This window comes from Filicampus tigris, chromosome 5 (assembly GCF_054856515.1).
Source record: "Filicampus tigris isolate MCC_2025a chromosome 5, RoL_Ftig_1.0, whole genome shotgun sequence".
Classification (NCBI taxonomy): domain Eukaryota; kingdom Metazoa; phylum Chordata; class Actinopteri; order Syngnathiformes; family Syngnathidae; genus Filicampus; species Filicampus tigris.
The window spans coordinates 16,518,077-16,545,156 of NC_141221.1; the positions used below are offsets into that span (position 1 = coordinate 16,518,077).

Genomic DNA, 27,080 nt, shown 5'->3' on the forward strand with positions numbered 1-27,080 from the left:
GAAAGGATAAACTTTAACAGGTAGGAAATGTATGACAAATTAAAATGTACAAAATAAAACAACTTCAAGCAGGTAGTGAATGGCATAAAATAAAAATTGAAACAATAAGGGCAACAAAAAAGGACCATGGACAACAAAATTAAAATGGTCGAGGCAACAAAATATTGACAAAGGAACAAAATTATTTTTATTGATTTAAGTGCGTGAACAGTTGTCAACTTTAAAGTGTTTTGTATTGCAGTATTTCAAAATAAGAGCGTGAAGGAAAATACTGAAGTTACGTTGAAATGTTTCATTTTTTCCTCCCCTGCGGGAATGGAAAAAGGAAGCGAGAAAAGCACCTGAGTCCTGGAGAAAAGTCTTTGGAATGATGCGGTCCATACGTCACAGTGCAGCTTTGCCATTTCAGTACCTTTTATTTTGAAAGTCAGCCGTGACTGGAAGGAGGAGGCGTCCCGGGTGATTTCACAACTTCCGCCACAAGGACGAGGCTGTGTTGGGAATCATTCACTCATGGCCGAATCACCATATAGGAATTCTTATATAGTGGACCAAGAATGTTCCTAAAAAAATCCACCTAAAATCACTATATAGTGATTAGAGATTCACTACTCCCTAATCACCATATAGGGATTTAAAAAATATATACATAAGGGATATTACAGGTCACGAAAAACTCCAGGGAGTAGGGGACAAGTGACTGATTCCAAACGCAGTCGCCGCAATTTGACGTGATAGTGCGTGTCGGCCATGCTGGAATGAAGTAGGGGGAGTCGTGGGAGTCGGTCGGGTGGGTCAGCGCCTCTGCTGGCTGTAGACGGGGAAGGCGAGCGTGACGTTGAGCGAGTCGTTGTGTTGCACCAGCGACGTGTGCTGGTAGTGCAACACCAGCTCCTTCAGCGACGCGTACAGGTTGTACGGCTCGGCGAAGCCGAAGCCCGTACTCGTCTTGTTGATCACGCAGTGCTTGACTTCGCCCTCCACCCTGGACGCACACAATCAATCACATTAAGTTTGTGTAAAGTTAAAACATGTACATACACAAACACACACGTAAAGGAGAATCAGGTCCTTTTGTGACTAAACAATCGTGAATGAAACCTAAACAAATAAGAGCAACCGATCGCTTGTCTTGGAGTGGGTGGAGCAATAAAAGAGTCTACTGTGCTGTGAAAATGATCAAGACAGAAAGGTGCTTTCCGAGCTCCTAGCTTGCGTTTAAGTTTCTATGATTGTGCTCTCCTTGTATTTCATTTCCTCCATTTTTTTTAAAACACAAATACAACCACAAAAAAAGCACACAAACGGATCAGCACAAAACTACATACGCATGCGAAAAAACAAGTCAGACACACAAATGCACGAACGAAAACAAAAATGCGCGCAAACACACATCCATGCACGAGTACACAATCCAAAGCACACAAGCACGCATGCACATAAACAAGCATGCACACACACGCAAACCTTGCACATATACACTCGATAATGAACACGGATGCAGAAAACCACACAAAAATAGGCACACAAAAACATGCAAACTCATGGAGACACATTCACTAATGCACACAGGAGCAAAAAAAAAAAAACCTCATGGACACACATGCACTTAACTCATTCACTGCCAGATATTTTCAGACCCTCTTTTACCCTAATGTTTGAAAAACATATCAATAAATTCCTGGGATTGAATGGCTGGACTGTGAAAACACTTGTAAATTCATCAATGGCAGTGAATGATTTTAAGAACACGCATGCACGTAAAAAATAAAAAAAACCTCACAGACGCACACACAAATGAACATATAAATACGCATAAAAACATGCACAAAACACACAAGCACAAAATGACACACACGGCTAAACACATGGATGTACAACACGCACACACACAAAGAAGCGCACAAATCTACACTTGTGCACACACAAAAACAGTAATGCATAGACACTTTTTTTTTTTTTTTTTACTCCCCAGTGTGTGCTACTGAGTAAATTTTTGGGGGGGTGGGGTGCTGCGGCCCAAAGGGTAACTGTACAGGTGAAAAACTCGCAAGGAAGTCAGTGACGCGTACATGACAGAGCAGGCGTAGCATCCTGGCTTGCTGCTGTCTCGGACCAGGAAGGTTCCGTCCTTCTTCCCCCTCAGCAGCGACTCTGCTTGACCGCGGTTGATGTTGCCCAAACGCCACAGACGCTCGTCGTGGTGAGGGAGGTCCTCCTCGTCCTCCACCATGCTGTACTCACTAGGAACCACCACCACAGAGACAGTTGCAAACAATTCAAGTCCGAGCGGTGCGTTCAAGTGCGTCCCGTCAAATGCGGATTGACTCACTACCGTGAATGTGACGGGACAAGTCACGTGACTTCCAGAAAGCGTTGTGTGACGTCTTGCAGCGTGAGACGTGTCACTTCCTGCAGTGACTGTGTGTGTGTCACGTGACTTTGTGTGTTTATGCATGTGCAGTGACCTCTTGTTGTGATTTTCTATTGTCATGTTACTATCTGATTATTGTTGTGCGTGTGTAATTTCCCGCCGTGTGTTGTCACTTTCTACTGTCATCAAATTCATGACTTCCTGTTTCATCAGCAGCCATGTAACTACCTGGTGTATGTGTGTGTCATTGTCATGTCACATCCTGTTGTATGTGTGTCATGTGACTTCGTCATACGTGTCCACAGTCATGTAACTTCTTGCTGTGTCAAGTGATTTCCTGTTGCGAGTCATATGACTTCCTGTTGGGTCATCAACGTCATGTAACGTCATGTAACGTCCTGGTGTCATGTAAGTGTCTGTTGTGTCATGTGATTTCTGTTTTGTCGTCATCAGTCATCTGTGTTCCCGTTGTGTGTGAGCGAGCTTACTCCTCTGTGGTCTCATTCTTCAGTCCAAGCCATTCGTTCAGTTTCCTTTGCCGAACCCCCTTCTGGGTCAACCACCTGCATACACACATGTATCCATATACACACATAGATGCAGGTTAGCTTGAGCATCACATAGCAGTGTCGTTGTTGGTTTCGACGGCGGTGGCGTACATAAGGTACAGGTCTCTGGTCTTGCGCAGCTGGATGAGGTCCGGCTTGATGCTGTTCATCTTCTTGTCGATCTCGCGGTAGTCGGAGGCCTGCTTTTTCAGGTCCACCTCCAGGTGGCGCTTGCTGTCCACAATCTCGCTGATGCGCGAACGTAACTTGTCGTAGTTCTCCATGATCCTGACGGGACAGCAGCAACAGGTGATGAAGAGTAGGCCGACACCAGGGAACAATTTCACACTTCAGTTTACGTCGTCAATAAATGAGTGAAACTCGCTAGGATACGTACGCTAGCCTACATTGTAGTAGATATGCTAGCAAACACAAGGTAGCAGATAAAGCAGCAGACACACTGGCAGGTGCTTGCTTTGATCTCCACCAGCGGGGGTGGGTTTTGCTTCCTACGGCCCAGGTTTCCATGGCAACATCCCTTAAGGCCTGGATAGACCAATCCGACGTCGGAGGTCGTGAAGCGGCGTAGCGTCTGATTGCGCCGCCTGATTGATGTAGCGAACACCATCGTAACATCGGACCTCATCAGGAAGCGTCTGGTGTGCGTTTCAGCATGTTGAATCGGCATCGCCAGTTGTGACATTTGGTCACTCTGATTGGCTGTTAGCTAGCGAATCAGCGCACGGAGCACAAACGGGAAGTGACAAATGCGGATAAACAGTGATCACGCCTTTTCTGCCTTAATCTTTTTCCAAGTACAAGAACAAGGGTTGACAATGTAAGTATTTCACAATACCGTGTCAAGAACGTGATGGTTTACTTTGCGTGGGAGTTCATCATGAGCGAAAAATATATCTGAATGCATTGCTTACGTTTTTATAATCCGCCCCTGGCCAATAGCTTGCCGGTTGGCTTTTTCTAACCATGAGGAATAGAGACTACCGCAGCCGATGGTATGGAGGGGTATTACATCTCACGCATGTGCAGAAGCTACTTTAATGGTCAGCGTCGCTGTCTGTCGTTGGGGTGTATTTTTCCAGCGTGACATGCCGACAGCCGGCCGGACGCCACAGGGGGTAAGCGTCGGTCACAGTTGGCCAACGTCGGATTGGTCCATCAAGGCCTTTAGGCCTACGCTGGCAAAAGCCTACCTCTGGATTTCCTTGTCGTTGCCCTCGCGGCGGAACTTGTCGATGTACTCCTTGCTGAAACGATCCTGAGTCTGACACTGCTCCTCGAAGATCTTGATGGTCTCGTTGAAGGCCTCGATGGCTGTGCGCTTCATCTGGATCTCCTGTGGACGGCATCGCGGCGTCACGATCAAGACCTCCACAAAACAGGAAGTCGCATGTGTGTACCTGAGAGGTTCTGGTGTACTCCTCATAGAGCCTGTCGTACTCGCGGTTTTTCTCTTGGTACTGCAGGTGGTATTCGTGGAGCTTCTTACCCACCGCCTCAATGCTGTCCTCCTTCACTACCTGGTCCTGAACGAGGACACAAGAAGAGGTGATGACTTGACTAGAGTCAGATTTGAGACGTCAATTTTAGGACTTTTTTTGTCGTTGTTTAGAATTAGGACATTAGGACATTACATAAAACATGATATAAACGTGGACTGCACTTCTTAAATCACTCACCCAACTTAACATATAGAGGGATAAATAAATAAAACATACATGCATAAATTCAAAACTTACCTGATCTCCAGTTAGTAACATCACACGCGCCACCCCGTAAGTAAAAAAAGCCAACTTATGACGTCATTTCAAGCGCCAGCGAGCATTACCAACAATCGTTGGCAGCTCATCATTAAACATCTCTTCGTCTGTCTTTTGTTCGAAACATTTGATCGAATTCATCCTCTTAATATTCAACCACTTGACAACTTTGCAAGGATGCATTTTATTTGTCCTGGCTCAAGAAACGCACACGATCATGTGTGTGTGTGCGTGTGTGCGCGGAAATTTTGAACACACGTAAATCGAAGTTAACAGCGGAAGCCCGTTTAAAATTAGAGGAGGACCGACCTATAGACAGGTATTACTTCCCCCCCCCAGAAAAACAGGCCAATGACGGACGACGGAAGGGTACCCACTCTACTGATGGATGACAAATGACGGACGCTCAATTTGTAGTAAAATGCCCAGCTCTGGTGACAACAGTACCTGCTGGTGCTTGGACACCGGGTAGAGCAGCTTCACATCCAGCTTGGGGTTGTACTGCGCCAGGGACTCGTGCCGGTAATGGTTGATCAGCTCCACCACCGAGCTGAACGTCAGCGGGTCAGAGAAGCCGTACTTGCCCTCGCGGTGGAAGATCTTGATTAGCTTGTTGTTGCCCCCCTTCCTGCGCATACACACACACGCATTCATTCAGACTACCCTGTTGCCTCAATTGCAATGACGGTGACCGTGGTGGTGATGATGATGATGATGATGATAATGGTGGTGGTGGTGGTGGTGGTGGTGGTGTTGTTGTTCACCTGAGCGTGAGCGTGTAATCTCCGTGCATCTTGGTGGAGGCGTCGCGCACCAAGAATGTGCCATCGGCTGTGTCACGCAGCTTCTCGTTCACTTCCTCCCTGAAATGAGAAGCGGCGGAATGGCGGGTAGCATCTTTGAGCGTGAGTGCGTGTGCGTGTGTGTGTGTGTGCGCGCGTGCGTTTGTGTGTATGTGGATGGCAGGGCCTGGTTACCTGGAGATGTCGCCCCAGTACCACTCGGCGTCGTGCAGCGCCATGCTGTTGTTGAACGTGCACGCGGTGGTGGAGGTGGATGCAGAGGCTGGTGTGGACGGTTTGGCGGGTTTGGGGGGTAAAGCTGAAACAAAGATGGAGACGCCAATCAAGTCTGTTGTTTAAACACAAAGTGGTGAGATCGTCGCTTGAAGGAGAAAGTCAACATCTCAGGACAGAACCAAATCAAGAATCACAGTCGAGAACTAAGATAAGAATGGACAAAAACTAAATAGTCAAGAGGCAAAAAAACAACAACAAAAAACTCGAGCAATACAGTTTATCAAGACGTAAGTTGAAAAACAGTCCTAGATCCAAGTCAATTACCACGGGTATAAGTAAAGAATAGGTGAAGAACCAAGATTTAAAATAAAAGGGAAAAAACAGTGGAGAACCAGGTACAATCATCACCTCCCAACTTTGCTCCTGCTGGACCAGGTGGCGTCCTACCTGGACTCTTCATGTTGATGTAACAGAGGATCGAGTCCCGGCCCCTGTGAGCCTCCTGGTGCGCCATGCGTGTTCGCAATCAGCGCACACCTGCCGCCGCCGCTGCCGTTTTTGGTGGTGAGCGTCAGCACGCTTTTGTCATGAGTTCCCGTTTGCCACTTCCTGTCGGCGCGTATGAGGCAGCCGAAAGGAGAGCGGCTTGGAGATGTGTGACATCACTGCTCACCCTCCACCAATCCTCAGGCAGCAGTGATATCGCCACGGCAACATCGCCCCCCCTTCCCTAACCCCCCCCTACCTCTGCTGCATCCTGGTGAAGCGATGATGTAATCGTTTCAGGAGCGGCCAATTATTGACTCAGCTCACTGTTTCTGACTAACATGGCGCTACTCTGGCTTCCTATTGATTGATTGATTGACAAGTGACATCATCAACTGATTGACTGACTACCTGTCAAGTACATGACGGACAAGGCAACGCGTCTACGACACGGAGAGTTCGGACTGATGCTTCCAGCTGAGAGCTGAGCTAGCTCGTATGTTAGCATGTTAGCAAGTTAGCATGTTAGTAATTTACCTGGAGCAGCTTGGTTCACGTTAAGCTCGCTGCTGATCAGAACCTCCAGAACCTGAATCAGGGGGTCTGGACCTGACTCACACCTGCAAGAACAATAGGAAAAGGCACATTCCATTACATTGTTGAAACAAAATTGGCAGAACAACTGCCATTTATACAAATATTACGCATTCCTTTTAGAGAATGTTCGGTGTTGCATGCAAAAACACTTCATACGGGGTTAAAGTTTAAGCCTTTCACACCGAACTGATGACAGTACTGGTTCAGAGCTAGAGTTTAAAATGATGTGTGTGTGTGTCGGGGTGTGCATAGACTAACCCTACGGTGGTCTGCCTGAAAAGCAATGGGCTAAAGGTCTCAGCGAGGCCTCGGACGCTGAGCTGGTTACGGGTGGCATGCATGCAGAGTCGAGCCAGGTGTCGCACCACGCTTATCAGGGTCAGGCCGTACTGGGCGGCACATGTTGGAGAGCTGGCCAAGCCCAGCAGAACCCGGGCGCACTCCTCAGGGTCTCGGACCTCTGAGGGTGCACAACAACAGTGGGGTAAGCGCACAGGCTAACACACGACAAGAACCAAAACAAAAACAAACAAAAAATTCAAGACCTATGTCAGGAAAAAAAGGCAAAAACAAAATCAAAGAACCATATCTAATTTCAAGACAAAAATAGCAAAATCCAACAAACAAACAAAAAAAACATAGGTCAGTGTCAGAATCAGGAACCATGTCAAAAAAACAACAAAAAACAAGTCGAGAACCACACCAAGAACCAAGTCAAACGAACAAACTCCTCCCACCAAAAAAGTCAACAACAAAGTCAACAACCATGTAAAAAAAACAAGACAAATATCAAATACCGACTTAAGAATCAAATCCAAAAGTTGTCATGATCCAAGTCAAGAACCGCATTAACCCATTAAGGACTAAAGCGCCTGTCTCAACAGCTCCCCAAAACCTAAGGTCGCCTTTGGAATTACCCTTGAAAACCTGAAGATTTCCCAGAAATTCAACACTTACAAACTGATTAATATATCAGCCCCTGTAGCAGACAGAAACATAATTCCAAGATAATTAAATTAATGTGGCTTTCACACGGGCAGAATTTCTTATTATTTACTGTTTCAATCGTAAAAATAACGTGTCAGTGCAAGAGAAGCACTATTTTAATAAAAAATAAAAAATCGAGTGTTAATTACCATCCTCTATTCTGTTACAAAGACGTCAATGTCGTAATTGTCTACAAACCATATCAAATCACGTTTGACTGGTTCCACTGGTCGTGCACGTCGTCAATATATCACTGCCGTTACTTACTTTAATCAGTGCCCCCGGCAATCGACGGTGTCCGCCATTAGCCTACCTACGGCTCGAAAAAATTCCACAACATCCTCCGCAGTCTCGCAACACCGTCACATGTATATCCTGATGCATTAAGTTAGCTAAGAGACGGAGAATTGGATTAAAAAAGGACAGTGACGTATCCGCTCTCCCAGTTTGAAAGGTAGAAAGACGCAACAGCGCTCCCGGCTCTAGTGGTAGAAACGCGGTTATGCGCTCCCGGGCTTAATGGGTTAAATTCCAAGTCATGACCCAACCAGGAGCAATGTCAAAGACTACGGCAAAAAAAACAAAAAAAAACAGTCCAACTCAAATCAAGATTCATATCAAGAACCCTCCTCATAAAACAGGACAAGATCCAAGTTAAGAAACACAAAACAAAACCAAGAAATATGTAAAAAAAATTACAAATCAAGCCAAGAACCAAGTCAAAAAACAAGACAAAAACAGTCAAAAACCAAAACAAACAACTCAATAGTCACATATCATATAAACATTCGAAAATCGAGTCAAAAACTACATAAGTGGAAAAAAAGTTAACATCGAAGTCAAGAAATAGGTCCCAAAAAATAAAAATCAGGAGCCTAGTCAAGAACAAAGAAAACAGTCAAAAACAAAGTAAGAATCCATGTTAAGTCAAAATCACCACATCAAAAACTGACAAAAGTCAATAAGCAAAAAAATTAAGTCAAGAACCAAGTCAAGTACCGTGTCATGAACAGGCTAAAACAAAGTCTAGAAACACGTCAAAAGCCAAAACGACGCTCAAAAAACAAGTAAAGGAGCAAAAAAAACAGATCAACAAAAAAAAACACATTAAAACCAATTCAGCATCCCAAAAACAAAGTGAAAAAAGAAAAACAGGAGAGGGCGACAGTTGAGCGTGACACGATGTCGGTATACAGGTCAAGTGGTGACAACGCACCTTGCACGGCGTGGATCATGCCGGCCTGCAGCGAAGACGGCAGGACGGGCCCGGGAAGCTCTTGCAGGAAGCGAACCACGCTGTCGCACAGGGCCGACACCTCCATCTGCTCCAGGTCTGAAAACAAACACGTCGCAAAGTTAGGAAAGGGAGCTCGGCGTCAAACCTTACGGCCGGCGCTGGCGCGACTTCCTCACCGGCTTCGGCCAGTTGCCTCGTGTCCAAACTTCCTGCGCTGACGCCTCGGTACACGCCGGGATTGTCCAAGCCTGCGCACGAGAACACACTCTCATTTTTTAAAAGATTACAATAAGAATCCCTTTTTTTCCCATGTACAATTATTTAATAATCAACCAATCATCTATAAAAATAAATGTTAAATGTCTCTGTAAAATTGTTTATTGTAACCCTAGAATAACTCATTCGTATTTGATTATTTGTAATGAATTTAATTCTAATTAATGAAACAATTACATATTAATTAAAAAATGTTAAATCTACAGTATGTGTAATATGTTAATGCTAAAAATCATTTTCATTTAATTACCATTACTGTATGTGATAATTTAACTACAGTTAATTACAGATTTTCAAAAGTTAATACATTTGAAATGTGTTAAGCAGTTTTTTTTACAAAAAAATCATTTATTATGTTAGTTATAATACATTTAGTTATACAGTAAGCGATTGACCAATATTTATTTAAAAATATTAAAAGAGTAGGTCAAATAGTTTACTTGCAAATAAGATCAATCATTTTAATTATACTATTCATAAATTGAATCATATATTGTTTTTAATTAAGTCGTTTAATAGCAAAATAATTCATTCTCATTTTCTTATTTCACGATTTATAATTCAATTATAATTAATGGACCAATTACTTGTTAAAATAAGTAAAATATGTATTTTAATTAAAATGTTTACATTATTTTACTATTTTTTTAATATACAATACATCAACTAAGCAATTAAATAATGTGATGAATACATTTTGAAAAAAAAAAAAAATCACTAAATGCTAGGTGCTGTCAAATTTACTGCGTTATCGGGCGGTAATTAAATTTTGTAATTGATCGCGTCAAAATATTTGACGCATTTAAACAGAGCTGGGCACTTGACCCTTTTTTGCTGGTCCGGCCGCGACCCTCCACCCTTATTCATAAAAATTATCACCGCCTGATGTGTGCGTGGCATGTGTCGCAGACCTGTCGCCAACAGCACAATGCGTCAGTCATGTGAATCAATGCGGCAGTTGTCGCTCGTGCCGACGCGGGAGTAGAAAGAAGCCTAAAAAGAAGCCTTTCACTGAGCAGGCTGAGGTGAAATTTGGCCGCGACCACGTCAAACGCATGAGGGCCGATTAGCGGGCCGGACTAAAATCCACTTCCGGCCATGCTTAGACCAGCCATTTTTCCAGCTGTTTGACAGCCCTACAAAATATAGTTTGAGTACCAATTTTAGTTGAAATTAGCAAAATTGACATTACCAATGTTCCAGGACTGGGTACGCTCAATCAGTGAGCTACAGGTGAAGAAAGTCCACCACCATCGTGGATGGCGGCGTGCGTACCTTTGCTCTCGACTGCCTCCATCAGTCTGCTGAGAAGGGGCGGGGCCATGTCGGGCGGTCCAAACTGTTCCGGAAGATCTGGCAGCGTGACACCTGCAAGCGACCGAACCAAACACAAGTCAGTGTCGGTGTGGACGTGCGGCAGCGACTCCGGCGCACATGCAAGTACCTTCAGACTCTGAGTCGGTTCTCATTGACGCGGCCGACGGCGGCCTTGGTGGTCGGGGCTTGGGCGTGGGTGGCGACATCCTCTTCCGGCCCACGAATTCCACGTAGGTGCCCGGGAAGTCGCCCTTTTCCTGTCAGAGGAGAGCGCTTAAAGTCATTTATTAATATTAATATTTTAACACGGGATGATTCTACCCATCATTCTGATCGATTAATCGGATTAAAATTGATTTGACATTATTAAACAACAAAATGAGCATTCGAGGTGGAAGTATTATTGTTGGTCACCGATTTGTGGTTTTGAGTGTGTGTGGCTTTAAAATCTAGAGCCTGGTGGGTGACATGGGAATCAACGAATGATAGTGTAAAGTTTGCTGCATTGATCTCAGGTTTGGCTGTTATAAAACACTGGCCTCTGATAACACTGGCCTCTATTGCCGTTTGTTAAAGTAGCGTAATACTCACAGATACGACTGTGTGCTGTAGCAGCCCGGCTAACAGCCGTGCCTATGTGGTGGCTAATGTGTCATCTAATTATCTGAATACGCAAAGCCACAGCAGTCATGTTGTGTCCTGATTCGCCGAGATCCGAGTGGGGAGGGAGTGGTGAAAAAAATGACAACTCTCCCGTTTCACAAATTTTGCCAGTTCATACATCCTCTATGTCTGCGTTGTGGTTAATAAGGCGGCGGCCTCCTACCTGTGTGGTTTCGTTGAAGCCGGGCAGCCATCCGATCTCAGAGGGTCGCTCCTCAGCGCCGGCGCCACAGCCGAGCACCAATAGCGCTCCCTTGCTGACCAGCAGCATGTCGCCCACGTGCAGGTCGATGTCCTCCTCGCGCTCTTTCTTGTAGTCGTACAGCGCGCGGTACTGAAAGCCCTCCGACGCCATGATGGCAGCGGGCAGTTATGGCTTGGCAAAGCGAGGAAAGGGGGTGGGGGGGGTATAAGGAAGTCCCTGAATGCAATTATAAAAATAGCTTTTGCCTGAGAGGAAGAGTTTAGCGCGGAGAACGGCGTGGGAGAAAATATGGCGTCTCCCCCATCTCCATGTCTGCTAGTGTCGTGTCATCCGTTGAGCGCCAGATGGCGAGCTATGCCTCCGTTCATGAACAGGAGTCTCAGCTGGGGTGGAGGCGACATCAGGCGACGACTGCTACACCTGCAAAAAGGCAGGAAGTCAAGTAATGACAGTGCTGTAATAATTAGGGCCCGATCAATTTTCAATACTGGGCAAAATAAAATTCAGATAACCGATTAAGCGCCTGATTGATTTTAAAAAAATACATAGTGAAACAAAATACTTTTTTTTTTGTCCCTTAAAGCTTACGACGATAATGACATGAATTGCAAGCAGAACATTTGACCATTGTACTGTAATATATATATATATATATATATATATATATTAATCACGACTTTGTTTTTAAAGTGAATACATAACGGATGTTATTCGGCATGAAAATTCTTTACTTCTATTATTCACCTATATTTTTGTCGTTCTGCTGCTTCCACAGTTCTCAACTAATTCAAACCATTCAAAATCCCATATATTTGCAAATTAAGCACATTCGGGCTTGTATTTGTCACGAAAATTCCCAACATTTCCACAGTCCCACAAGAAAAAATAAAAACATTAAAGTTAATAAAATTCTTTGTTTCAAGCCATTTGACTCCATCATACTTCCACGTATTCAAACCATTCAAACTTACAAATATTCACAAATTTTGGGACATTCAGGCAACTATTCTTCACCTTCCAAAAATTCCTGTTTTCCAATAATTCAACATTTTCAGACTAAAAATCCCAAATCAAACAGACAGTTTAAATCGTCTTTCCAAATTTTTTTGACCAATTCAAACTTCAAGTCTCACATTCATTTCCTGTGCAAATTGTAGCTGGTGATACATTGCGCCATTTTCTAGCAATTATTATTATCTAATTTTTTTTACTTGCACCAGCTTTATATTCTCCTCCGTTTAAAGTCCAGCACATTATCTAGATCCAAATGTTGGCTGGTGCGTTCAGTGGGGTGGGTTTAAAGGTATGTCATTGAGGATGATGTTGGGAGTCGAGAACGGGTGCTTTACAAGGGGAGAGAGGAAGGGTGGTTTTGCAGTTTTTAAGAAACACTGGGTTATAATCAAAAATCTCAAAGGTGTTAGCTTTGGTTTGCTATGTGTGCTAGTCATCTGACCAGTGGAGGGCAGCAATGCACTTAACGTGCCCAGATTGCCAGACAGAAAAGAAGAAGAAAAAGATACAAATGTTAAAAATCGAAAGGCTATAGTCCACTTGCAGATCTCGGTGCATTATGGGTAAGGGAATTCCTTCGGCTACCACCTTTGAATGGGAGTCAATGCAGAAAACTCTGATTTGGACTGTTGCAACGGCTGGAAAGAGCCAGAGCTCGAAGGTCCCCGTGTACACTGCGGTCTCCTGTTTGGGAACATTCTGGCTGCCCTGTTAACATCGCGAATGGGGAAAGGTACGTGGATAAGTCCCAAAGTTGTGTGCTGACATTGCTACATGAGATCGTATGTTGCAGGTAGTACGTCTAACATGCATAGCATCATCCGACTGTGAATGTTTCTTAGACAAGGAAGCAAGCAGCATTTTTAGCCAAAAACGTCAAACTTAAATATGATATATAGATTTATCATATTGTAGCGTCTTCCAGGAACACGGCGTCAGACGTAGTTTAACCCATTAAGGACGGGAACGCATAACCACGTTTCTACCACTAGAGCCGGGAGCGCTGTTGCGTCATTCTACCTTTAAAGCCGGGAGAGCGGATACGTCGGTGTCTTTTTTTAAATCCAATTAGCCTTAGCCAATTTAATGCATCAAAATATACACGTGAGGGTGGCGCGAGACCGCGGAGGATGTCGAATTTTTTCGTGCCATAGGTAGGCTAATGGCGGACGCCGTCGATCGCTCGGAGCTCTGGTAAATAACGGCAGTGATATATAGACGACGCGCACGACCAGTGGAAACAGTCGAACGTGATATGATATGGTTTGTAGACAATGACGACATAGACGTCTTTGTAAGTTGTCTTTGTAAGAATAGAGGATGGTAATTACCACTCGATTTTTTTTTTTTAATTAATATAGTGCTTCTCTTGCACTGACACGTTATTTTTACATCATTGATTGAAACAGTAAATAATAAATTCTGCCTGTGTGAAAGTCACATGTCTAAGCTCCTTAATTCTTTTGGAATGATGTTTCTGTCTGTTACAGGGGCTGATATATTAATCATTTTGTAAGTATTGAATTTCTAGGAAATCTTCAGGTTTTCAAGGGTAATTCCAGAGGCGACCTTAGGTTTTGGGGAGCTGTTGAGACAGATGCTTTAGTCCTTAATAGGTTAATTATCACATTTTTATTAATCCAAGTACAACTGCTAACGCTCTTCTTCGTTCTCCGCTGCTCCTCTCGCTTGCCGTACGATGCATTCATGAACCTCAGAAACATCACAACTCAGCAACAGACAAATCCGACCACAACACAGATAACCCAATTCGTTACAATATGCTGTTGAACATTCAAAGATTTCAATGCCAAAAAAGTGTATACAATTTCATAAAGACTTTTTAAAGTTACTGTATTTTTTCATTATAAAAATAGTTTTAATATAGTTAGCAATAATTGTGACTGTTATTGTATGTATTTTTTTCATCACAAAAAGTGTATATATGTACTGTAATGACAACTTGTCTTTAACTATGTGTCATAGTCTGTTCCTGCTCAGTGTTTAAAGATTTCAGTGTCTTAATAATTTACTAAATTAAGAGCTCTTTATTGTTAGTGTATTTTTTATTCTGGTGTAATTTCTTAGAATATCACCCGAATGGTTCACTTTTATTTATTTTTTCTAAAAAATGTACAATTTTCTTGTTATCTTTTCAAAATAAACACACACAAAAAAACAAAAAAAACATCATTTTTTTGTACCGAAAATATACCGAGCCGAAATGTGATTTAGCGTACCGTTACACCCCTAATATATTGTACAGTTTTCCGATTTTTAGCTAAAAACGCGCAATGTACAATACAGGAGTTTGTGTGTGTGTGTGGGTGTGGGTGTGGGTGTGGGTGTGGGTGTGGGTGTGTGTGTGTGTGTGTGTGTGTGTATTAGTGTTCTGGTCGTAGATTGTGACGTCATGCGTCAGCTGACCTACTTTGACGTGCACTAAATGGAACAATGATTAACTGTCTTTCTGACTACTATACGTCAAACACTATAGTGAGTGTGATCATTAGAACGTTTAAAGCAACATTTTTAAAGAAAACGTCGGAAAAGCGCAGCAAGGAGCGAGAACGAAAACGAAAAAAAGAAACAGGAAACCACAATGCGTGCCTCTGTTAGCTTAGCCTGTTAGCTGCTGCCACTGTTCTCCTCACCTTTTTAGTTCGCCAGCGAGCGTCGAGCAGCACACAAAGTCGACTTCATGACGCGGTGGCGAGCGCGGGACACGACAGAAAGTGATCCTAAGGGGAGGAAATGTCCGGCAATTTGGTTTATTTTCACTTGAAAATTACTCGCTCGTGGTCCTCCCAGCTGGATTTGGTAGACAGCTAGACAAGTCAAGACAGGGCAGATACGAAGCACATCCGGCTGAGACCATCACAGTACAACTACATTTAAATTAAAGGAACATGTTTAAATGTTACACAACTTTATATGTATACATGTATTGAATAAATGTATTACCCATGAATACATGGATATAGAGATGTGTGTGCAAAAACGGTGTGTTACACAACACACGGCCTGTCATTTTGTAGTGACTTTCAAAATAAAACATGTACGGGGGGCGGGGGGGTCTGATCTGGCAACCAAACAGCTGATTTTCAACAGTAGTCGTTTTCAATTACGCCAACGTCTGTCCTATACCAACAATTTGTCCATTTGATGCGTATTCGCTCCATGTTTAACGTCAAATCTGACTTGGAGAGATGTCGCTGTCGGGCGTGGGAGGCTGAGCTCTGACGTCACGTCCGCTAACCCAGATTTCTCCTGTCAAATTTGAGACTGCGTAGCAACAAATGAGCGCGCGTGGGGGTGTCACGAAAACGAAGACTCTCCACGGTCACGAGATTTTGCCGCCGGGCTGATTTTCCACAGTAAAGTGTTCATTTCAATCAACTTCTTTACACATACACAAGTTAACATTATCACGGTATAAGGAACTTATATGAAGACTTTTTAAAATATGTCTGAGGGAGCCCTTTTGTACTGACACTATTACATAATAGTGAGAATAATGTACATTAAAGTTATACTCGTCCATAGTTTCTCCACCTATGACATGGCAGCTAGGCTGGCCAAATTTCCAGAGCTAAAAGAACCATTCTTGTATCAACCTCAAAAGGTAAGCAGAGCTGAGATGTGAGCTAACAAACAGAGTAACTACTAGGATTCGCTTCCGATTACAATACTCACAGTTATGAATATTCAGCTTTGAGGTGAAATTTCAGGATTTGCCCGAAGTGCAATTGACTTTCGGTGACAATTTGCTTCAATTAAAATAACAGTGTTAGCTTACTTTGAATTACTTACTTGATCGCTCCGTGAAGTTGTTGCTGGGGCCGGAGGGTGTTTGCCTTTGACGATGTTTCCGTTCGCCACTAAAATGCTTCCATTATCAATGTCTTGAGTGCTTATTTGTTTTCCACACTAAATTAAAACATGTCAGTAATTCTTCATCCTTGGGGTATTTTGATGAAAGCATGCCAGGTTCATTAAGACACGTGAAATGTGAAAACAGTTCTAATTTTTTTTTTTTTAACATGTCTTCTTTATTGTTAAAATGAAAAAAAAACATGCAGATTCATATAAAATTAAAATACAATGAAGCTGATATGCTTTACTTACACATTAAAATGTCATTTTAATTCAATTTCATAAGGAATATGGGGTCATGTGCCTATGCCTGTGTTAAAAATGCACTGTAACCACAACTTTGACAATTTGATCAACATTTACAAGAAAAAAATGTACTTTTAAAAGCAAAACTTTGAGCATCCAAGTTCCAAGTTCAGTGAACATCAAAGTATTAACTCTGTGGGTTTTGCTTCTTCTTTGGCATTTTTATAAGACGTATTCTAAAAGAAGGAACAGCCTCCAAAAGGGCTGCCAAGCAAATACACACAGGACATCACATTTAACACAATGACTCCAGTGTCACCACATGCTCCAAACATTACTTGCGTAACAGTTGACTTGTTTCAACAATTTAAAATTGCCTGAAAAGTTCATGAAGGTCCACAGTTTGACCCTCAACACATTACTTCATTGTTTTCACTAAAATTCGGAAGTCGACCAGCGTTCCGAAATGGATGTTTAACTTTAGAGATTCCAGTCTAACGTTATAACAAGATGTGAGCTCAAGCTGTATGTTGCACATCCTGAGTGTGATTTTGGGTCACACCATGGCGATGAGAAGGCTGCGAGAAGTCAATGCTACAAGCTAAACACATCTCCGAGCTTGTGCACACGCAGCCTGATGCTGCCCGACAGCTGCAGATGCTCCTTCAAGAAGTGGCCCACCTGCTCCGAGTACGCAACGTCGCAGAACACCCAGATCTCAGCCTGCTCGCGCTGGATGTTGGCGTTGCACGTGGGCAAGCCGGCGCACGGGGCGGCTCTGCTCAAAGCCTGCCAAACCTGCGGCGGGGAATGAGAGAGCAAGACACCGGATCAGCAAACAACGTGACATCATTCCGGGATATACATGGGGAAAAAAAAGTACTCTACTTGTCTTAAATGGGAAGTCAACCCAAAACGTTTCTTTACAATAATATGTTCTATGCAGGCCCATTAGTCTAAACATGGCACTCTGATTAATATTGTGTTTGTGGAATGCGTCAAGTAGTAAAATCCACCCCAATTTAGCCATCTCAGGGGCGGCCATTTTGTCACTTCTGCCAACTGAAAATGACACCACAGTTACTGAGAGGGGTCAGAGAACGACCAATCATGGCTCAGCTTTAGAAAACAGGTGAGCCATAATTGGTCGTTTCCTAAGCCCTGAGCAACTGTGATATAATTTTCAGTCAACAGAAGTGACAAAATGGCCGCCCACTGTTATGGCTAAAAACAGGTGGATTTAACTGCTGAGCTCATATTCCACAAATGCAATATTAATCACAATGCCTTGTTTCAACTAGTGGGCCAGCATAGAACATATTCTTGAAAAAAAAAATATTGACTTCCACTTTAAATAATGTCATTGTTGTTTGCTTTTTCTAGAAGCCCTCGAAGACATTGACGTCAATGGCCGCCATGTTTGTACCTGTTCTATGTCCCGTGCGGCTCCACAGTTGTGCTGACTGATGATCCACTTGGACCTCTGGTGTGAGTGCAGCGCGTGCACGGACACGGTGCGTCGGAAGCGTTTAGAGAGCGATGGTGAGCGCTGACGCACACCTTTGGACGCCAACACACTCCAGGACCGTTTGAGCGCCGCCGCTGCGACAGACATGCTCTTCTTCTCAGCGGAGGGCGAGTTTGCGGTTCCAAGAACGCCTTCTTTTAAAGCTTCTTGTCGACACTTAACATCTGCTGCGTTTATGACAGGAGCGCATTTAGCTGGTCTGATGGGCGGAGGGTGTTTTGCTGACGAGTGCGAGAACCACGGTGTGAAGACGGGGGGAGGCCGGCAGGGGAAAGGCTCCAGGAGCTTTTCTGTGGTTGCAATTAAATCATTCAGTCCATCAGAGCCTTCGAGACAATGGTGAAGAACCACATCCTCCATCATCACGCCTCATCTTCATCACGTACATGCTAAAACAACAAAATGTTTAAACATTGTAAAGCTTGCACCGACAGGCCATTCATTTGGAAAAGGTGGCTTTACTAAGGAGTTAATTCACCTTTTAAAGATCATGTGTGAAGTAAACTTGGCCAACCATCTTTAGTGTAATACTAATGGCTAAAACTATATGAAGCATACTTTCGTGAGTTTTTTTTTTCCCAAACACAACCCACCCAGATTCATAATTAGATCCATAGCAATGCACTTAACAACGAAAATGCATATGTTTGGAAATCTGGGGTAATCTTGGGTGACTGACGTCATTTAAAGAAGGCGAGTCGCCGGTCCCATTAACTGCTCGTTGCCATAGTTATTGCGTTGTTTGGCGAAATGCCTCGTCGCTTTGTGCCAATGTATAGTTCGATTGAGTGACCAAAAGCTGTGATTTATTGTAATCACACCTACTTTTTTTGCAAACCCTTTATCATAAACAAAATGGTTGAGAAAACAGAGACTTTAAAACAGAGACTTTAAAACAGAGATTCTAACGAAGAACACTCGTCGACACTGGCGTGAAATTAATTTGCTTTGCAAGAAGGAAACTGGTCCATTTACGTCTTTTTGTTGAGACTATTTTGTTTAATAGTGATATCACAATGTAACTACTAACTGGATTTCTTAATATCATATCATTTTGATTTCTGTTTACATTTTGGAATTGAATATGTGATATTGTTATATTGTTTGCTGTTTTGATTCAATAAAGTTTGGGGGGGGGTCCAACTTGCGGAAAATGATTATTTTGTCAAACATACAAAATAAAATACTTTACTTGTGACATAAAAAGATTTCATTTGTCATTGTCTGAAATTACTTCACACTTCATCTTTAATACCACCACTATCACACAGCAATTATAGACATGTAATAAATGATGTACCACGTATGGAGCAGCTAAGAATCAGTGTATATGGAAAAAAATGAATAAAATACATTATATTCACCAATGATGAGGTGACGCTAATTAGCTAAACTGCTGTTTTGTACATTATTAGCGCTAGGTAGCCGAGCAAATCTTACAATCTAAACTTCAAATCGGGCCTGTCACTACTTAAGCCAGGTGTTCTGAAATTCCTTCCTACCCGTCGAAACGACCTACCAATGCCCTGTGCACTTGCGCACGCATGCGCACAGAGCCGATAAGTATTTTTGGGGGAATCATGTCATTTTTCGTCCTACCTGTCGTACGTTCTGTTAAAATTGGTGACTTACTATTTTCGTAATTGTTGGGTCTTATTTGACCTTTTCATTCCCTCAAAAATACTTTCAGCGTGTGTTTTTCGTCATAACTTTTAAGCATTGTGTGTTTCCTAGTACTGTAGTAGCTTTTGAGCATAGTGTTGATCCGTTGAGCATATTCATCACGTAGTGTATGTTTACCACACTCAGGAAGTATTTTCTTAAGAGATTTTTTTTCAAAATTCTACCTACCAGTCTGTATCTAAATAAAACAAGCTGAAAGCGCAGGGTAGTATTTTGGCTGTCAAATTAGCAACGGGTAGAACCGTTTGGCATGACACGTTGTCAAATCAGCCTCCGGTAGGAAGTTTCGATCGGGTTAGAACAATTTGTCAGAACTCAGAAATCTTGTTAAATCTCGTAGGGTTTTGCGAGATTTTCATTCTGACAAACTGACACGAGAATGTCAGTGAATGAATCGGTTCGTGCGTGATATGTTGATCTTTCTGTGTGACTGCACACCACTCGCGTGATTATTTTCTCGTCACGGGTGGGGTCTCTCAGAGTTCGGATGCCACCAATTTTAAAATCTTGCCGTGTGAACCAGGGTTTAGACAGCAAAAGCTAACAATTAAATATGGGCGTGTATTTAATTTGATTAACCTAATTTAGCAGAAACATAAAAGATTCAGCCACTGCTAAGACACCAGAAGCTAACAGTTGAATATGGGCGTACATTCAACTTGATTAACTTAATGAAGCAGAAACACACAAAATTCAAGTACATACGTTCACGTTGACCATCGTGAAGTTGACTGTCGCTAGCAAATACGGATATCTCGAAGTCTCTCGCGATACTTGAATCAAAGCCGGAGCTAGATCGTGCCTTTGGCTTGCTCCGCTGTTCGTGAAAGGTAGCAGAGCAAGGCTTGGAAATAAACGTCAAACGGGGGTTGCTTCTCACTAATCACAAGCCAGAAGCTTACAGATGACAATGGACAATTCCGAGCTTACGTCAAGATGTCAGTCAAGTCGGTGAAAACAAACTTCTCCCCTCATTGAAAAGCATTGAACTTTGGGTCATTGTCTAAATTGTGAGGATTGATTGAATGTGATGATATGACGTTTGACTACTATAGCCATCTGCCTGCAGAGGCAAACGTTTTTATCACACTTGAGTCTTAGTCTTGGTTAGCTTCCATTCCGAATCGTCCAGTCCCACTCTCTTCACTCCTTTTACCCACTTTCCCCGACGTTCACGGCCCACACAGTAATTGTGGTGTAACCTGTTTTTAAGTACAACATATTTTACGCTGTAAGGCCTAACATCCTGTGCCTAGGTGGTTATGTGGAAACTTTTGAGAAATGAAGAGAAGCAAATAAAGACGTTCGAGTTGCTTTATAAAACACGTCGCTTGAATCCCTACGCCCAACACTGCGACAGTAATGTGGAATGATAATATAGTTTCCATGTTATGGTGGGACGATCCAACTGCACAACAACTTCCAGGCATGATTTCCTGTGAGTTTTATGCTCGTCACAGGCAAAAGCAATATTTTTTTGCACCGGCTAAAGCGCCCGTATTACCAGAAATGCCCGGATATCCGGAATTGTCCATACGCTGCAATCCATCAAAATAATGAATTATAAAACACGAAAAAGTAACAACGTTCTCGTCGACGAGTTTCTCGCGATACTGGAATCAAACGATACAGGGATAGTGTCTTCTCACGTACAGTGCAGTATTTTAATGACATTTGCCGTCCTAACGACTGGTTCTAATCCGTGATTACATGTTAACATAAACTTGGCGTTTAAATGATAATTTAACTTTAATGTATAAATTGTATGTACTTTTCAAATGATTGTTGGACATATTTGACTAAGACTACCGTGGTAAAAATCTTGGAAATGTCATTTTCATGCTTTGATAACGAGCTAATAAATGTTATTGCAGTAAACAGACGTTGAGACTGATGAGTTTGTCAACAGGACATTTTATTATTTGATAGTTGTGTGGTCTCAAATGACAGTAATATAGTTGCTGACTTGATGAGCAGTGCTGCAGCTAAAACTCACAGCGGGACTACTTGAAGCAAATGGTACTTTTTTTAGTCGTCCTCTTCTTGTTCCAAACAGAAAAAAAGCACAAATGTGGCAACATGTGGTGAGATGTGATCAGATGGGCGGGGATTTAAAAAAAAAAAAAAAAGCATTGAAGGGGAAAGGATCAGAATATGGCACATTTGGTCCACCTTGGAAGTTTTATTATGTCTTAAAAACATTTCATAAACAGAAAAAAAAGAAGTAACATCTTAGTTGCACGTGTAGCACATCGTTAATGACAGCAGAGTGGAAACACGAGTGTTGGGGAGGTCGAGTTGAGATCAGGGCAGGGGGCGGGGGGGGGCGCGCTAACTTTAACTCGGGAACATGATTCAGCCAATTGCTTCTTTTCTCCTCGGTACAGTAATGAGGGCTCGGGGAGGAACTGGGCGACGAACATTCACAGGAAGTAGTCAGGAGTGCGTCTGGTCACATGGGGCTCACCACGGCGAGGGGCCGGGTCAAACTGAAGGCTGAGGAGGAAGAGACGGTGCGTGTTACTGACTGATTGAACAGTTGATTGACTGAGTAGTGGCGCTGCGTCACGGACTTACAAAGAGTACTTGAGGGTGTCGTCCAGTTCCATGATGGCCGCCTGGTTCCCGCAGCGGTAGCAGTAGTTGGGCGCGCTGAAGATGGTCACCACGTTCTTGTCGTGGCCCCAATTGTAGCCCTGCACGCACAACGCAAACTTAACACGCCACACTCTGTCGCCTAGCAACAGGGGTGCTTGAGAGCTCATGGCGCTCCGTCGTCATGGAAACTGGACTTAAAACGTGAACACACACAAAAATAGAGGTTTCAAAGGGAGCCGGGTAGATTACCTCCATGACCAGCTGATGGGCGCGTGACACCAGCGTCAGGCCGTTTGCGTGGTTGAAGGTTTCGGAGATGTCCTGACCGAAGGTGTAGCCCGCACCTCGGGGGGAGATGCCCCAGCCGCCGCGGTCGTCGGGGTCAGACCACAGCAGGTCACACATGGGGCCCTGCGAGGGAAGGATGGGAAATCCTTTCAGCACACCAATTTATTTCCAACATTCACCCCAGTTAGGCCAGGAAGCCCACCTCATGTGGGACCTCCTGCAGGCGGTCCAGAGCTCGTATGTGGTCCAGGGTGTCTATGGAGGGCGACAAGCCTCCGTGGAGACAGAAAATCTACAAGATAATCAACAAGACTATGACAAACGTGAACTTCTGAGAGGCGGGACGCCGGCAGCCACGCCCACCTGTCCATCAACCAGGGCAGTGAGCGGCAGGTAGTCGAACAGGTCCGTGAAGTACTTCCACACGTTGGCGTTGCCATACTTCCTCAGGCACTCGTCATAGAAGCCGTACACTTGCGTAATCTGCCGGGACTCGTGGTTCCCTCGCAGGATGGTGATCCGCTCCTGGAAACGCACCTGAACGCACCATACACCACACACGCTCCATTTAGACTGTTAAAACTTCCAAATGGTCGATAACACATGCTTAAAGCGGAAGTCAACCCAAGCATATTTTTTCAAGAATATGTTCCCAGCTGGCCCACTAGTTGAAACATGGCATTCTGATTAATTTTGCGTTTGTGGAATATAAGTTAATCAGCAAAATGCACTTGTTTTTAGCCATCTCTGGGGGCGGCCATTGTGTCTTCTGTCGACTGAAAATGACATCGCAACTTCTCACAACGACCAATCACGGCTGACCTGTTTTCTGAATCTGAGCCGTGATTGGTCGTTGTAAGCAGTTGTGATGTCATTTTCAGTCAACAGAAGACACAATGCCCTGTCCCAGAGTTGGCTAAAAACGGGTGGATTAACACTTATTCGACAAACATTATATTTATCAGAATGCCCTCTTTAAACTAGTGGGCTTGCATAGAACATATTCTTGAAAAAAAAATGTTTGCATTGACTTACGCTTTAAATGTGTAATATACACTTTTTAAATTACCTGTATTTACACCTCTCTGTATTTGTACAAACATAATGTGCAGTAGTAAATCTAATTCATCATTATATACAACTACCACTAATAATGTATTTCCTACTTTTCACAAATTGTCCCCTCCCTAAAACAATGGCCAAAGTCATTTTTGTCATGGTCGCACAAGTGTGTACACCCTCTTACAATTGAGGATGTGGTGTTGTTCAAAACCAAGCAATCACATTCAAACTCAAGTTAATCCATTAAGGCCAGGAGCACATAACCGCTTTCCTACCACTGAAGTACCACTGAAGTCAGGAGCGCTGTTGCGTCTTTCTACACTTAGAGCCGGGAGAGCGTTTACGTCATTTTTTTTTTAAATCCAATTATCTGTCTCTTAGCCTATTAAATGCATCAGACTGTACACGTGACAGTGTTGTGACCCCTCGGAGTATGCCGCGGAATTTTTTTGAGCCGTAATGGCGGACGGCAGCCGTAATGGCGGACGGCAGACGATCGCGGGAACTCTGAAGTAAGTCATGGCAGTGATCTAGACGACACGCTTGTGGACTTTGAACGAGTGGAACCAGTCGAACGTGATATATGGTTAAGATATGTTTCTAGACAGTGACCATATCAACGTCTTTGTATCAGAATAGAGGATGGTAATCACCACTCAATTTTTTTTTAATTAAAAATAGTGCTTCTCTTGCACTGAGAGTTTATTTTTACATATTTGATTGAAACAGTAAATAATAATACACTTGGGCCTGTGTGAAAGCTACGTCTAAACTCAAATTCTTTTGGAATTATGTTTCTGCAACAGGGGTTGAGATTTATTTTGTAGGTGTTGAATTTCTGGGAGAACCCTAGGTTTATGAGGGTGATTCTATAGTTACCCATAGGTTTAGGGGAGATGTTGAGCCAGGCGCTTTAGGCCTTAATGGGTTAAGTGTGCGTCGGCACACACTCAAACTGCATTCAAACTGTTCCCGATTAACCCCAAATTAAGTTAAGCTTTTCTAGTAGACTTCGCCACGCATGTTTAACACTACAGCACAAGTCACAGCTACCAAAGTGCAAATATTAACAATGTTTGCTGTTTATATGAATTGCAATTGGGATGTAGTAAACATCTGTTGAGTATTTTAACAGAAAATTATCTGATTGTGTTGTTTTGAAAACCCAGAACTCTAGTGGGTCCACCAAGACCCATCAACACTGGCCGAGTAACAAAAATACGAGCACCATACAAGGGTTAATTGTGGCAAATGTTTTGAAAGTGTATATATATATATATATATATATATATATACACACACACACACACACACACACACACACACTATCTATGAGGAAAAGTATGTTGGCGGACCTTTAGCGTGACGAGCAACGTGACCGTCTCCACCGAGTAGTAGCCTCTGTCCACGTAGTCGCCCATGAACAGGTAATTGGTGTCGGGGGACTTGCCGCCGATCTTAAAGAGCTCCATCAGGTCGTGGAACTGGCCGTGCACGTCGCCGCACACCGTCACCGGGCATCGCACCTTAAGGCAACACACACCCCGGTTGTGTTCAACGTTTCATGTCAGTATGTTTACTGCTCATCTATTAAGGAAAACCTAACGCATGATTAGAAGGCTCACCTCTTGGACGTTGGACTCCTTGGTTAGAATCTCCTTGGCCTGGGGAAAAAAAGTCATGAAGCATATTGCACCAAAAAAACAAAAAAAACAAAAGAGAAAACAAAAACAGAAGTGCATGCTATAAAGTAATAAATAGCCAGGCTGCCTTGTGAGCGGTCATGTGATCTCCATGCATCACACACACCCAGATTAAGTTTTCTGTCTGAACTTTTTCTATTTTTCCTCCGTTGTTAATTTATCGATCCATAATGAATGGTTTGAGATATATATATATAGATAGATAGATAGATAGATAGATAGATAGATAGATAGATAGATAGATAGATAGATATATAACGTGATTGCCGGGTACTGTGGACAACCTTCGTTTTGGTTGAGAGTACAGTAAAAAATTAAACCGAGGCAAGGTTTCTGTGGTTCAACACACGTCAATGCAAGTAACGTGAATGTCTGCTGACACCTGGAAATGAATGAGGCTCGTCAGTAATGTGCATTTTAAAATTCTGCTTCACTTGCCACCCCGTTGACATTATACACGACACTTTAATTTAAATAAGTGAGACTTGATGTTTGTGTCTCATCGTTCATTTTATAAATCCATAGAAGCTGCAGTGACGTTTCTTAATGAGCCATGTCAGCTTTATACAATAAAACAGATAATCGATCAAGGCAGGGCGCGGTGCATAACACCATAAATGAACGCATACAGGACACGAACACGCCGTGTATATTTCACGGATATGTACTAGAACATACCCAAGAGATTTAAAACACACGAAACATTTGTCGAGTCAGGACATGAAAGCGTAATGCGACGAGCTGTAAAAGCGGCTCCGTCTATTGGGTGGATCACGGTCAAATTACGTCAATTTGAGAACCTCTGACATACCAAGACCACGAATACCCGTAAAACCAACGGTTAACAATCATTCTCAAACCGAAATGTCGTTAACATGTTCGACTGCGATCAGACGTCGGGAACTGACCGGAGCCTTGCGGGAATTAGCCGCTAGCAACCTCTGCGCTCCAGAAATTAGTCAGAACCGATTTCACAATGTAGGCCAAACGCGAGGCCGGTGAAATGTTAACTGAAATTTACAGTTTCACGGCCAAACTTACCTTCTCGCAGAGCGTCCTCACTTGGTTTTCCGAAAGCTGTTTGCACTCATTTAGCTGTTCGATCCATTGGTCTAACTCTTTCGTAAAAGATTTGTCTTCCATGACAGCCGCAGTAGCTCCGCTAAACTAGCTGCGTTTAGCTACCTTGAAAAAAGAGGCCTGTTTCGACGCTAGCTGAGTGAGCCTTTAGCTCGCCGTATTGTTAACCCGACCCAGTGCCGCCAAACCGGTCACAAAATTAACTATTCCAACGACACCTAGCGAGTCGTTCGATCGAAATTGATCATTATAAACTACTGAGGATGAATTAAAGTCGAAACGAGACGGATTATATCGCCCAGGGGGAGTGAGGAGGTCAGAAAGTCCCCGTTGCGGCAGACCGTAGCAGCAGAAGGAAGCGGCTAGCCGATGTGCTAAAAGGGCTAGCTACAATAACATCCGGGCATTTCACCAGCAGCCGCGGGTGGCGCACAAGCGACGCTGCGTGGAGGGACAGTGAACTGCAATGTTTGTGATTGGCCCTTGCGTCAAGAGAGCGTTTTGTGATGAAAAAA

The 27,080-nt window shown here is 43.3% G+C and overlaps 3 protein-coding genes across 3 annotated transcripts; all 3 read right to left on the bottom strand.

Annotated features, from left to right (window-relative positions):
* Nucleotides 1-164: 164 nt before the first annotated feature.
* On the bottom strand, nucleotides 165-15,485 carry LOC147147531 (phosphatidylinositol 3-kinase regulatory subunit alpha-like). Its single transcript, XM_086029854.1, has 17 exons — nucleotides 15,156-15,485; nucleotides 11,446-11,907; nucleotides 10,747-10,876; nucleotides 10,578-10,670; nucleotides 9,203-9,274; nucleotides 9,006-9,122; nucleotides 7,061-7,262; nucleotides 6,743-6,825; nucleotides 5,678-5,801; nucleotides 5,465-5,563; nucleotides 5,148-5,328; nucleotides 4,341-4,466; nucleotides 4,134-4,276; nucleotides 3,034-3,210; nucleotides 2,863-2,937; nucleotides 2,073-2,243; nucleotides 165-985 (listed from the first exon to the last, which is right to left on the bottom strand). Exons 2-17 carry the CDS (start codon nucleotides 11,635-11,637, stop codon nucleotides 796-798), a joined length of 2,175 nt encoding a protein of 724 aa, XP_085885980.1. The 5' UTR covers nucleotides 11,638-11,907; nucleotides 15,156-15,485; the 3' UTR covers nucleotides 165-795.
* Nucleotides 15,486-16,545: 1,060 nt separating this feature from the next.
* Nucleotides 16,546-20,699, bottom strand: shld3 (shieldin complex subunit 3). The gene is made up of 3 exons (XM_086032106.1): nucleotides 20,540-20,699; nucleotides 18,050-18,540; nucleotides 16,546-17,421 (listed from the first exon to the last, which is right to left on the bottom strand). The coding sequence occupies exons 2-3, from the start codon at nucleotides 18,512-18,514 to the stop codon at nucleotides 17,218-17,220; spliced, it is 669 nt and encodes a 222-aa protein (XP_085888232.1). The 5' UTR covers nucleotides 18,515-18,540; nucleotides 20,540-20,699; the 3' UTR covers nucleotides 16,546-17,217.
* A 1,029-nt stretch (nucleotides 20,700-21,728) lies between these two features.
* Nucleotides 21,729-26,978, bottom strand: LOC147147533 (serine/threonine-protein phosphatase 2A catalytic subunit beta isoform). Its single transcript, XM_086030143.1, has 8 exons — nucleotides 26,527-26,978; nucleotides 25,408-25,446; nucleotides 25,138-25,308; nucleotides 23,084-23,257; nucleotides 22,923-23,012; nucleotides 22,682-22,843; nucleotides 22,412-22,530; nucleotides 21,729-22,330 (listed from the first exon to the last, which is right to left on the bottom strand). Exons 1-8 carry the CDS (start codon nucleotides 26,626-26,628, stop codon nucleotides 22,258-22,260), a joined length of 930 nt encoding a protein of 309 aa, XP_085886269.1. The 5' UTR covers nucleotides 26,629-26,978; the 3' UTR covers nucleotides 21,729-22,257.
* Between the last annotated feature and the right edge of the window lie 102 nt (nucleotides 26,979-27,080).

Bases quoted from the DNA above. Each gene is read 5' to 3' on its own strand.
- LOC147147531 (XM_086029854.1), bottom strand. From the start codon at position 11,637: ATGGCGTCGGAGGGCTTTCAGTACCGCGCGCTGTACGACTACAAGAAA. The intron at 5,564-5,677 runs GTAACCAGGCCC...TTCTCATTTCAG, and splicing joins TACTGGGGCGACATCTCCAG to GGAGGAAGTGAACGAGAAGC. The intron at 5,329-5,464 runs GTGAACAACAAC...GTGTATGCGCAG, and splicing joins GATTACACGCTCACGCTCAG to GAAGGGGGGCAACAACAAGC.
- shld3 (XM_086032106.1), bottom strand. From the start codon at position 18,514: ATGATGGAGGATGTGGTTCTTCACCATTGTCTCGAAGGCTCTGATGGA. The intron at 17,422-18,049 runs GTACAAACATGG...TCCCCGCCGCAG, and splicing joins CCGCACGGGACATAGAACAG to GTTTGGCAGGCTTTGAGCAG.
- LOC147147533 (XM_086030143.1), bottom strand. From the start codon at position 26,628: ATGGAAGACAAATCTTTTACGAAAGAGTTAGACCAATGGATCGAACAG. The intron at 25,309-25,407 runs GTGAGCCTTCTA...TGTTGCCTTAAG, and splicing joins AGGAGTCCAACGTCCAAGAG to GTGCGATGCCCGGTGACGGT. The intron at 22,531-22,681 runs GTAATCTACCCG...TTGTGCGTGCAG, and splicing joins CCCATCAGCTGGTCATGGAG to GGCTACAATTGGGGCCACGA.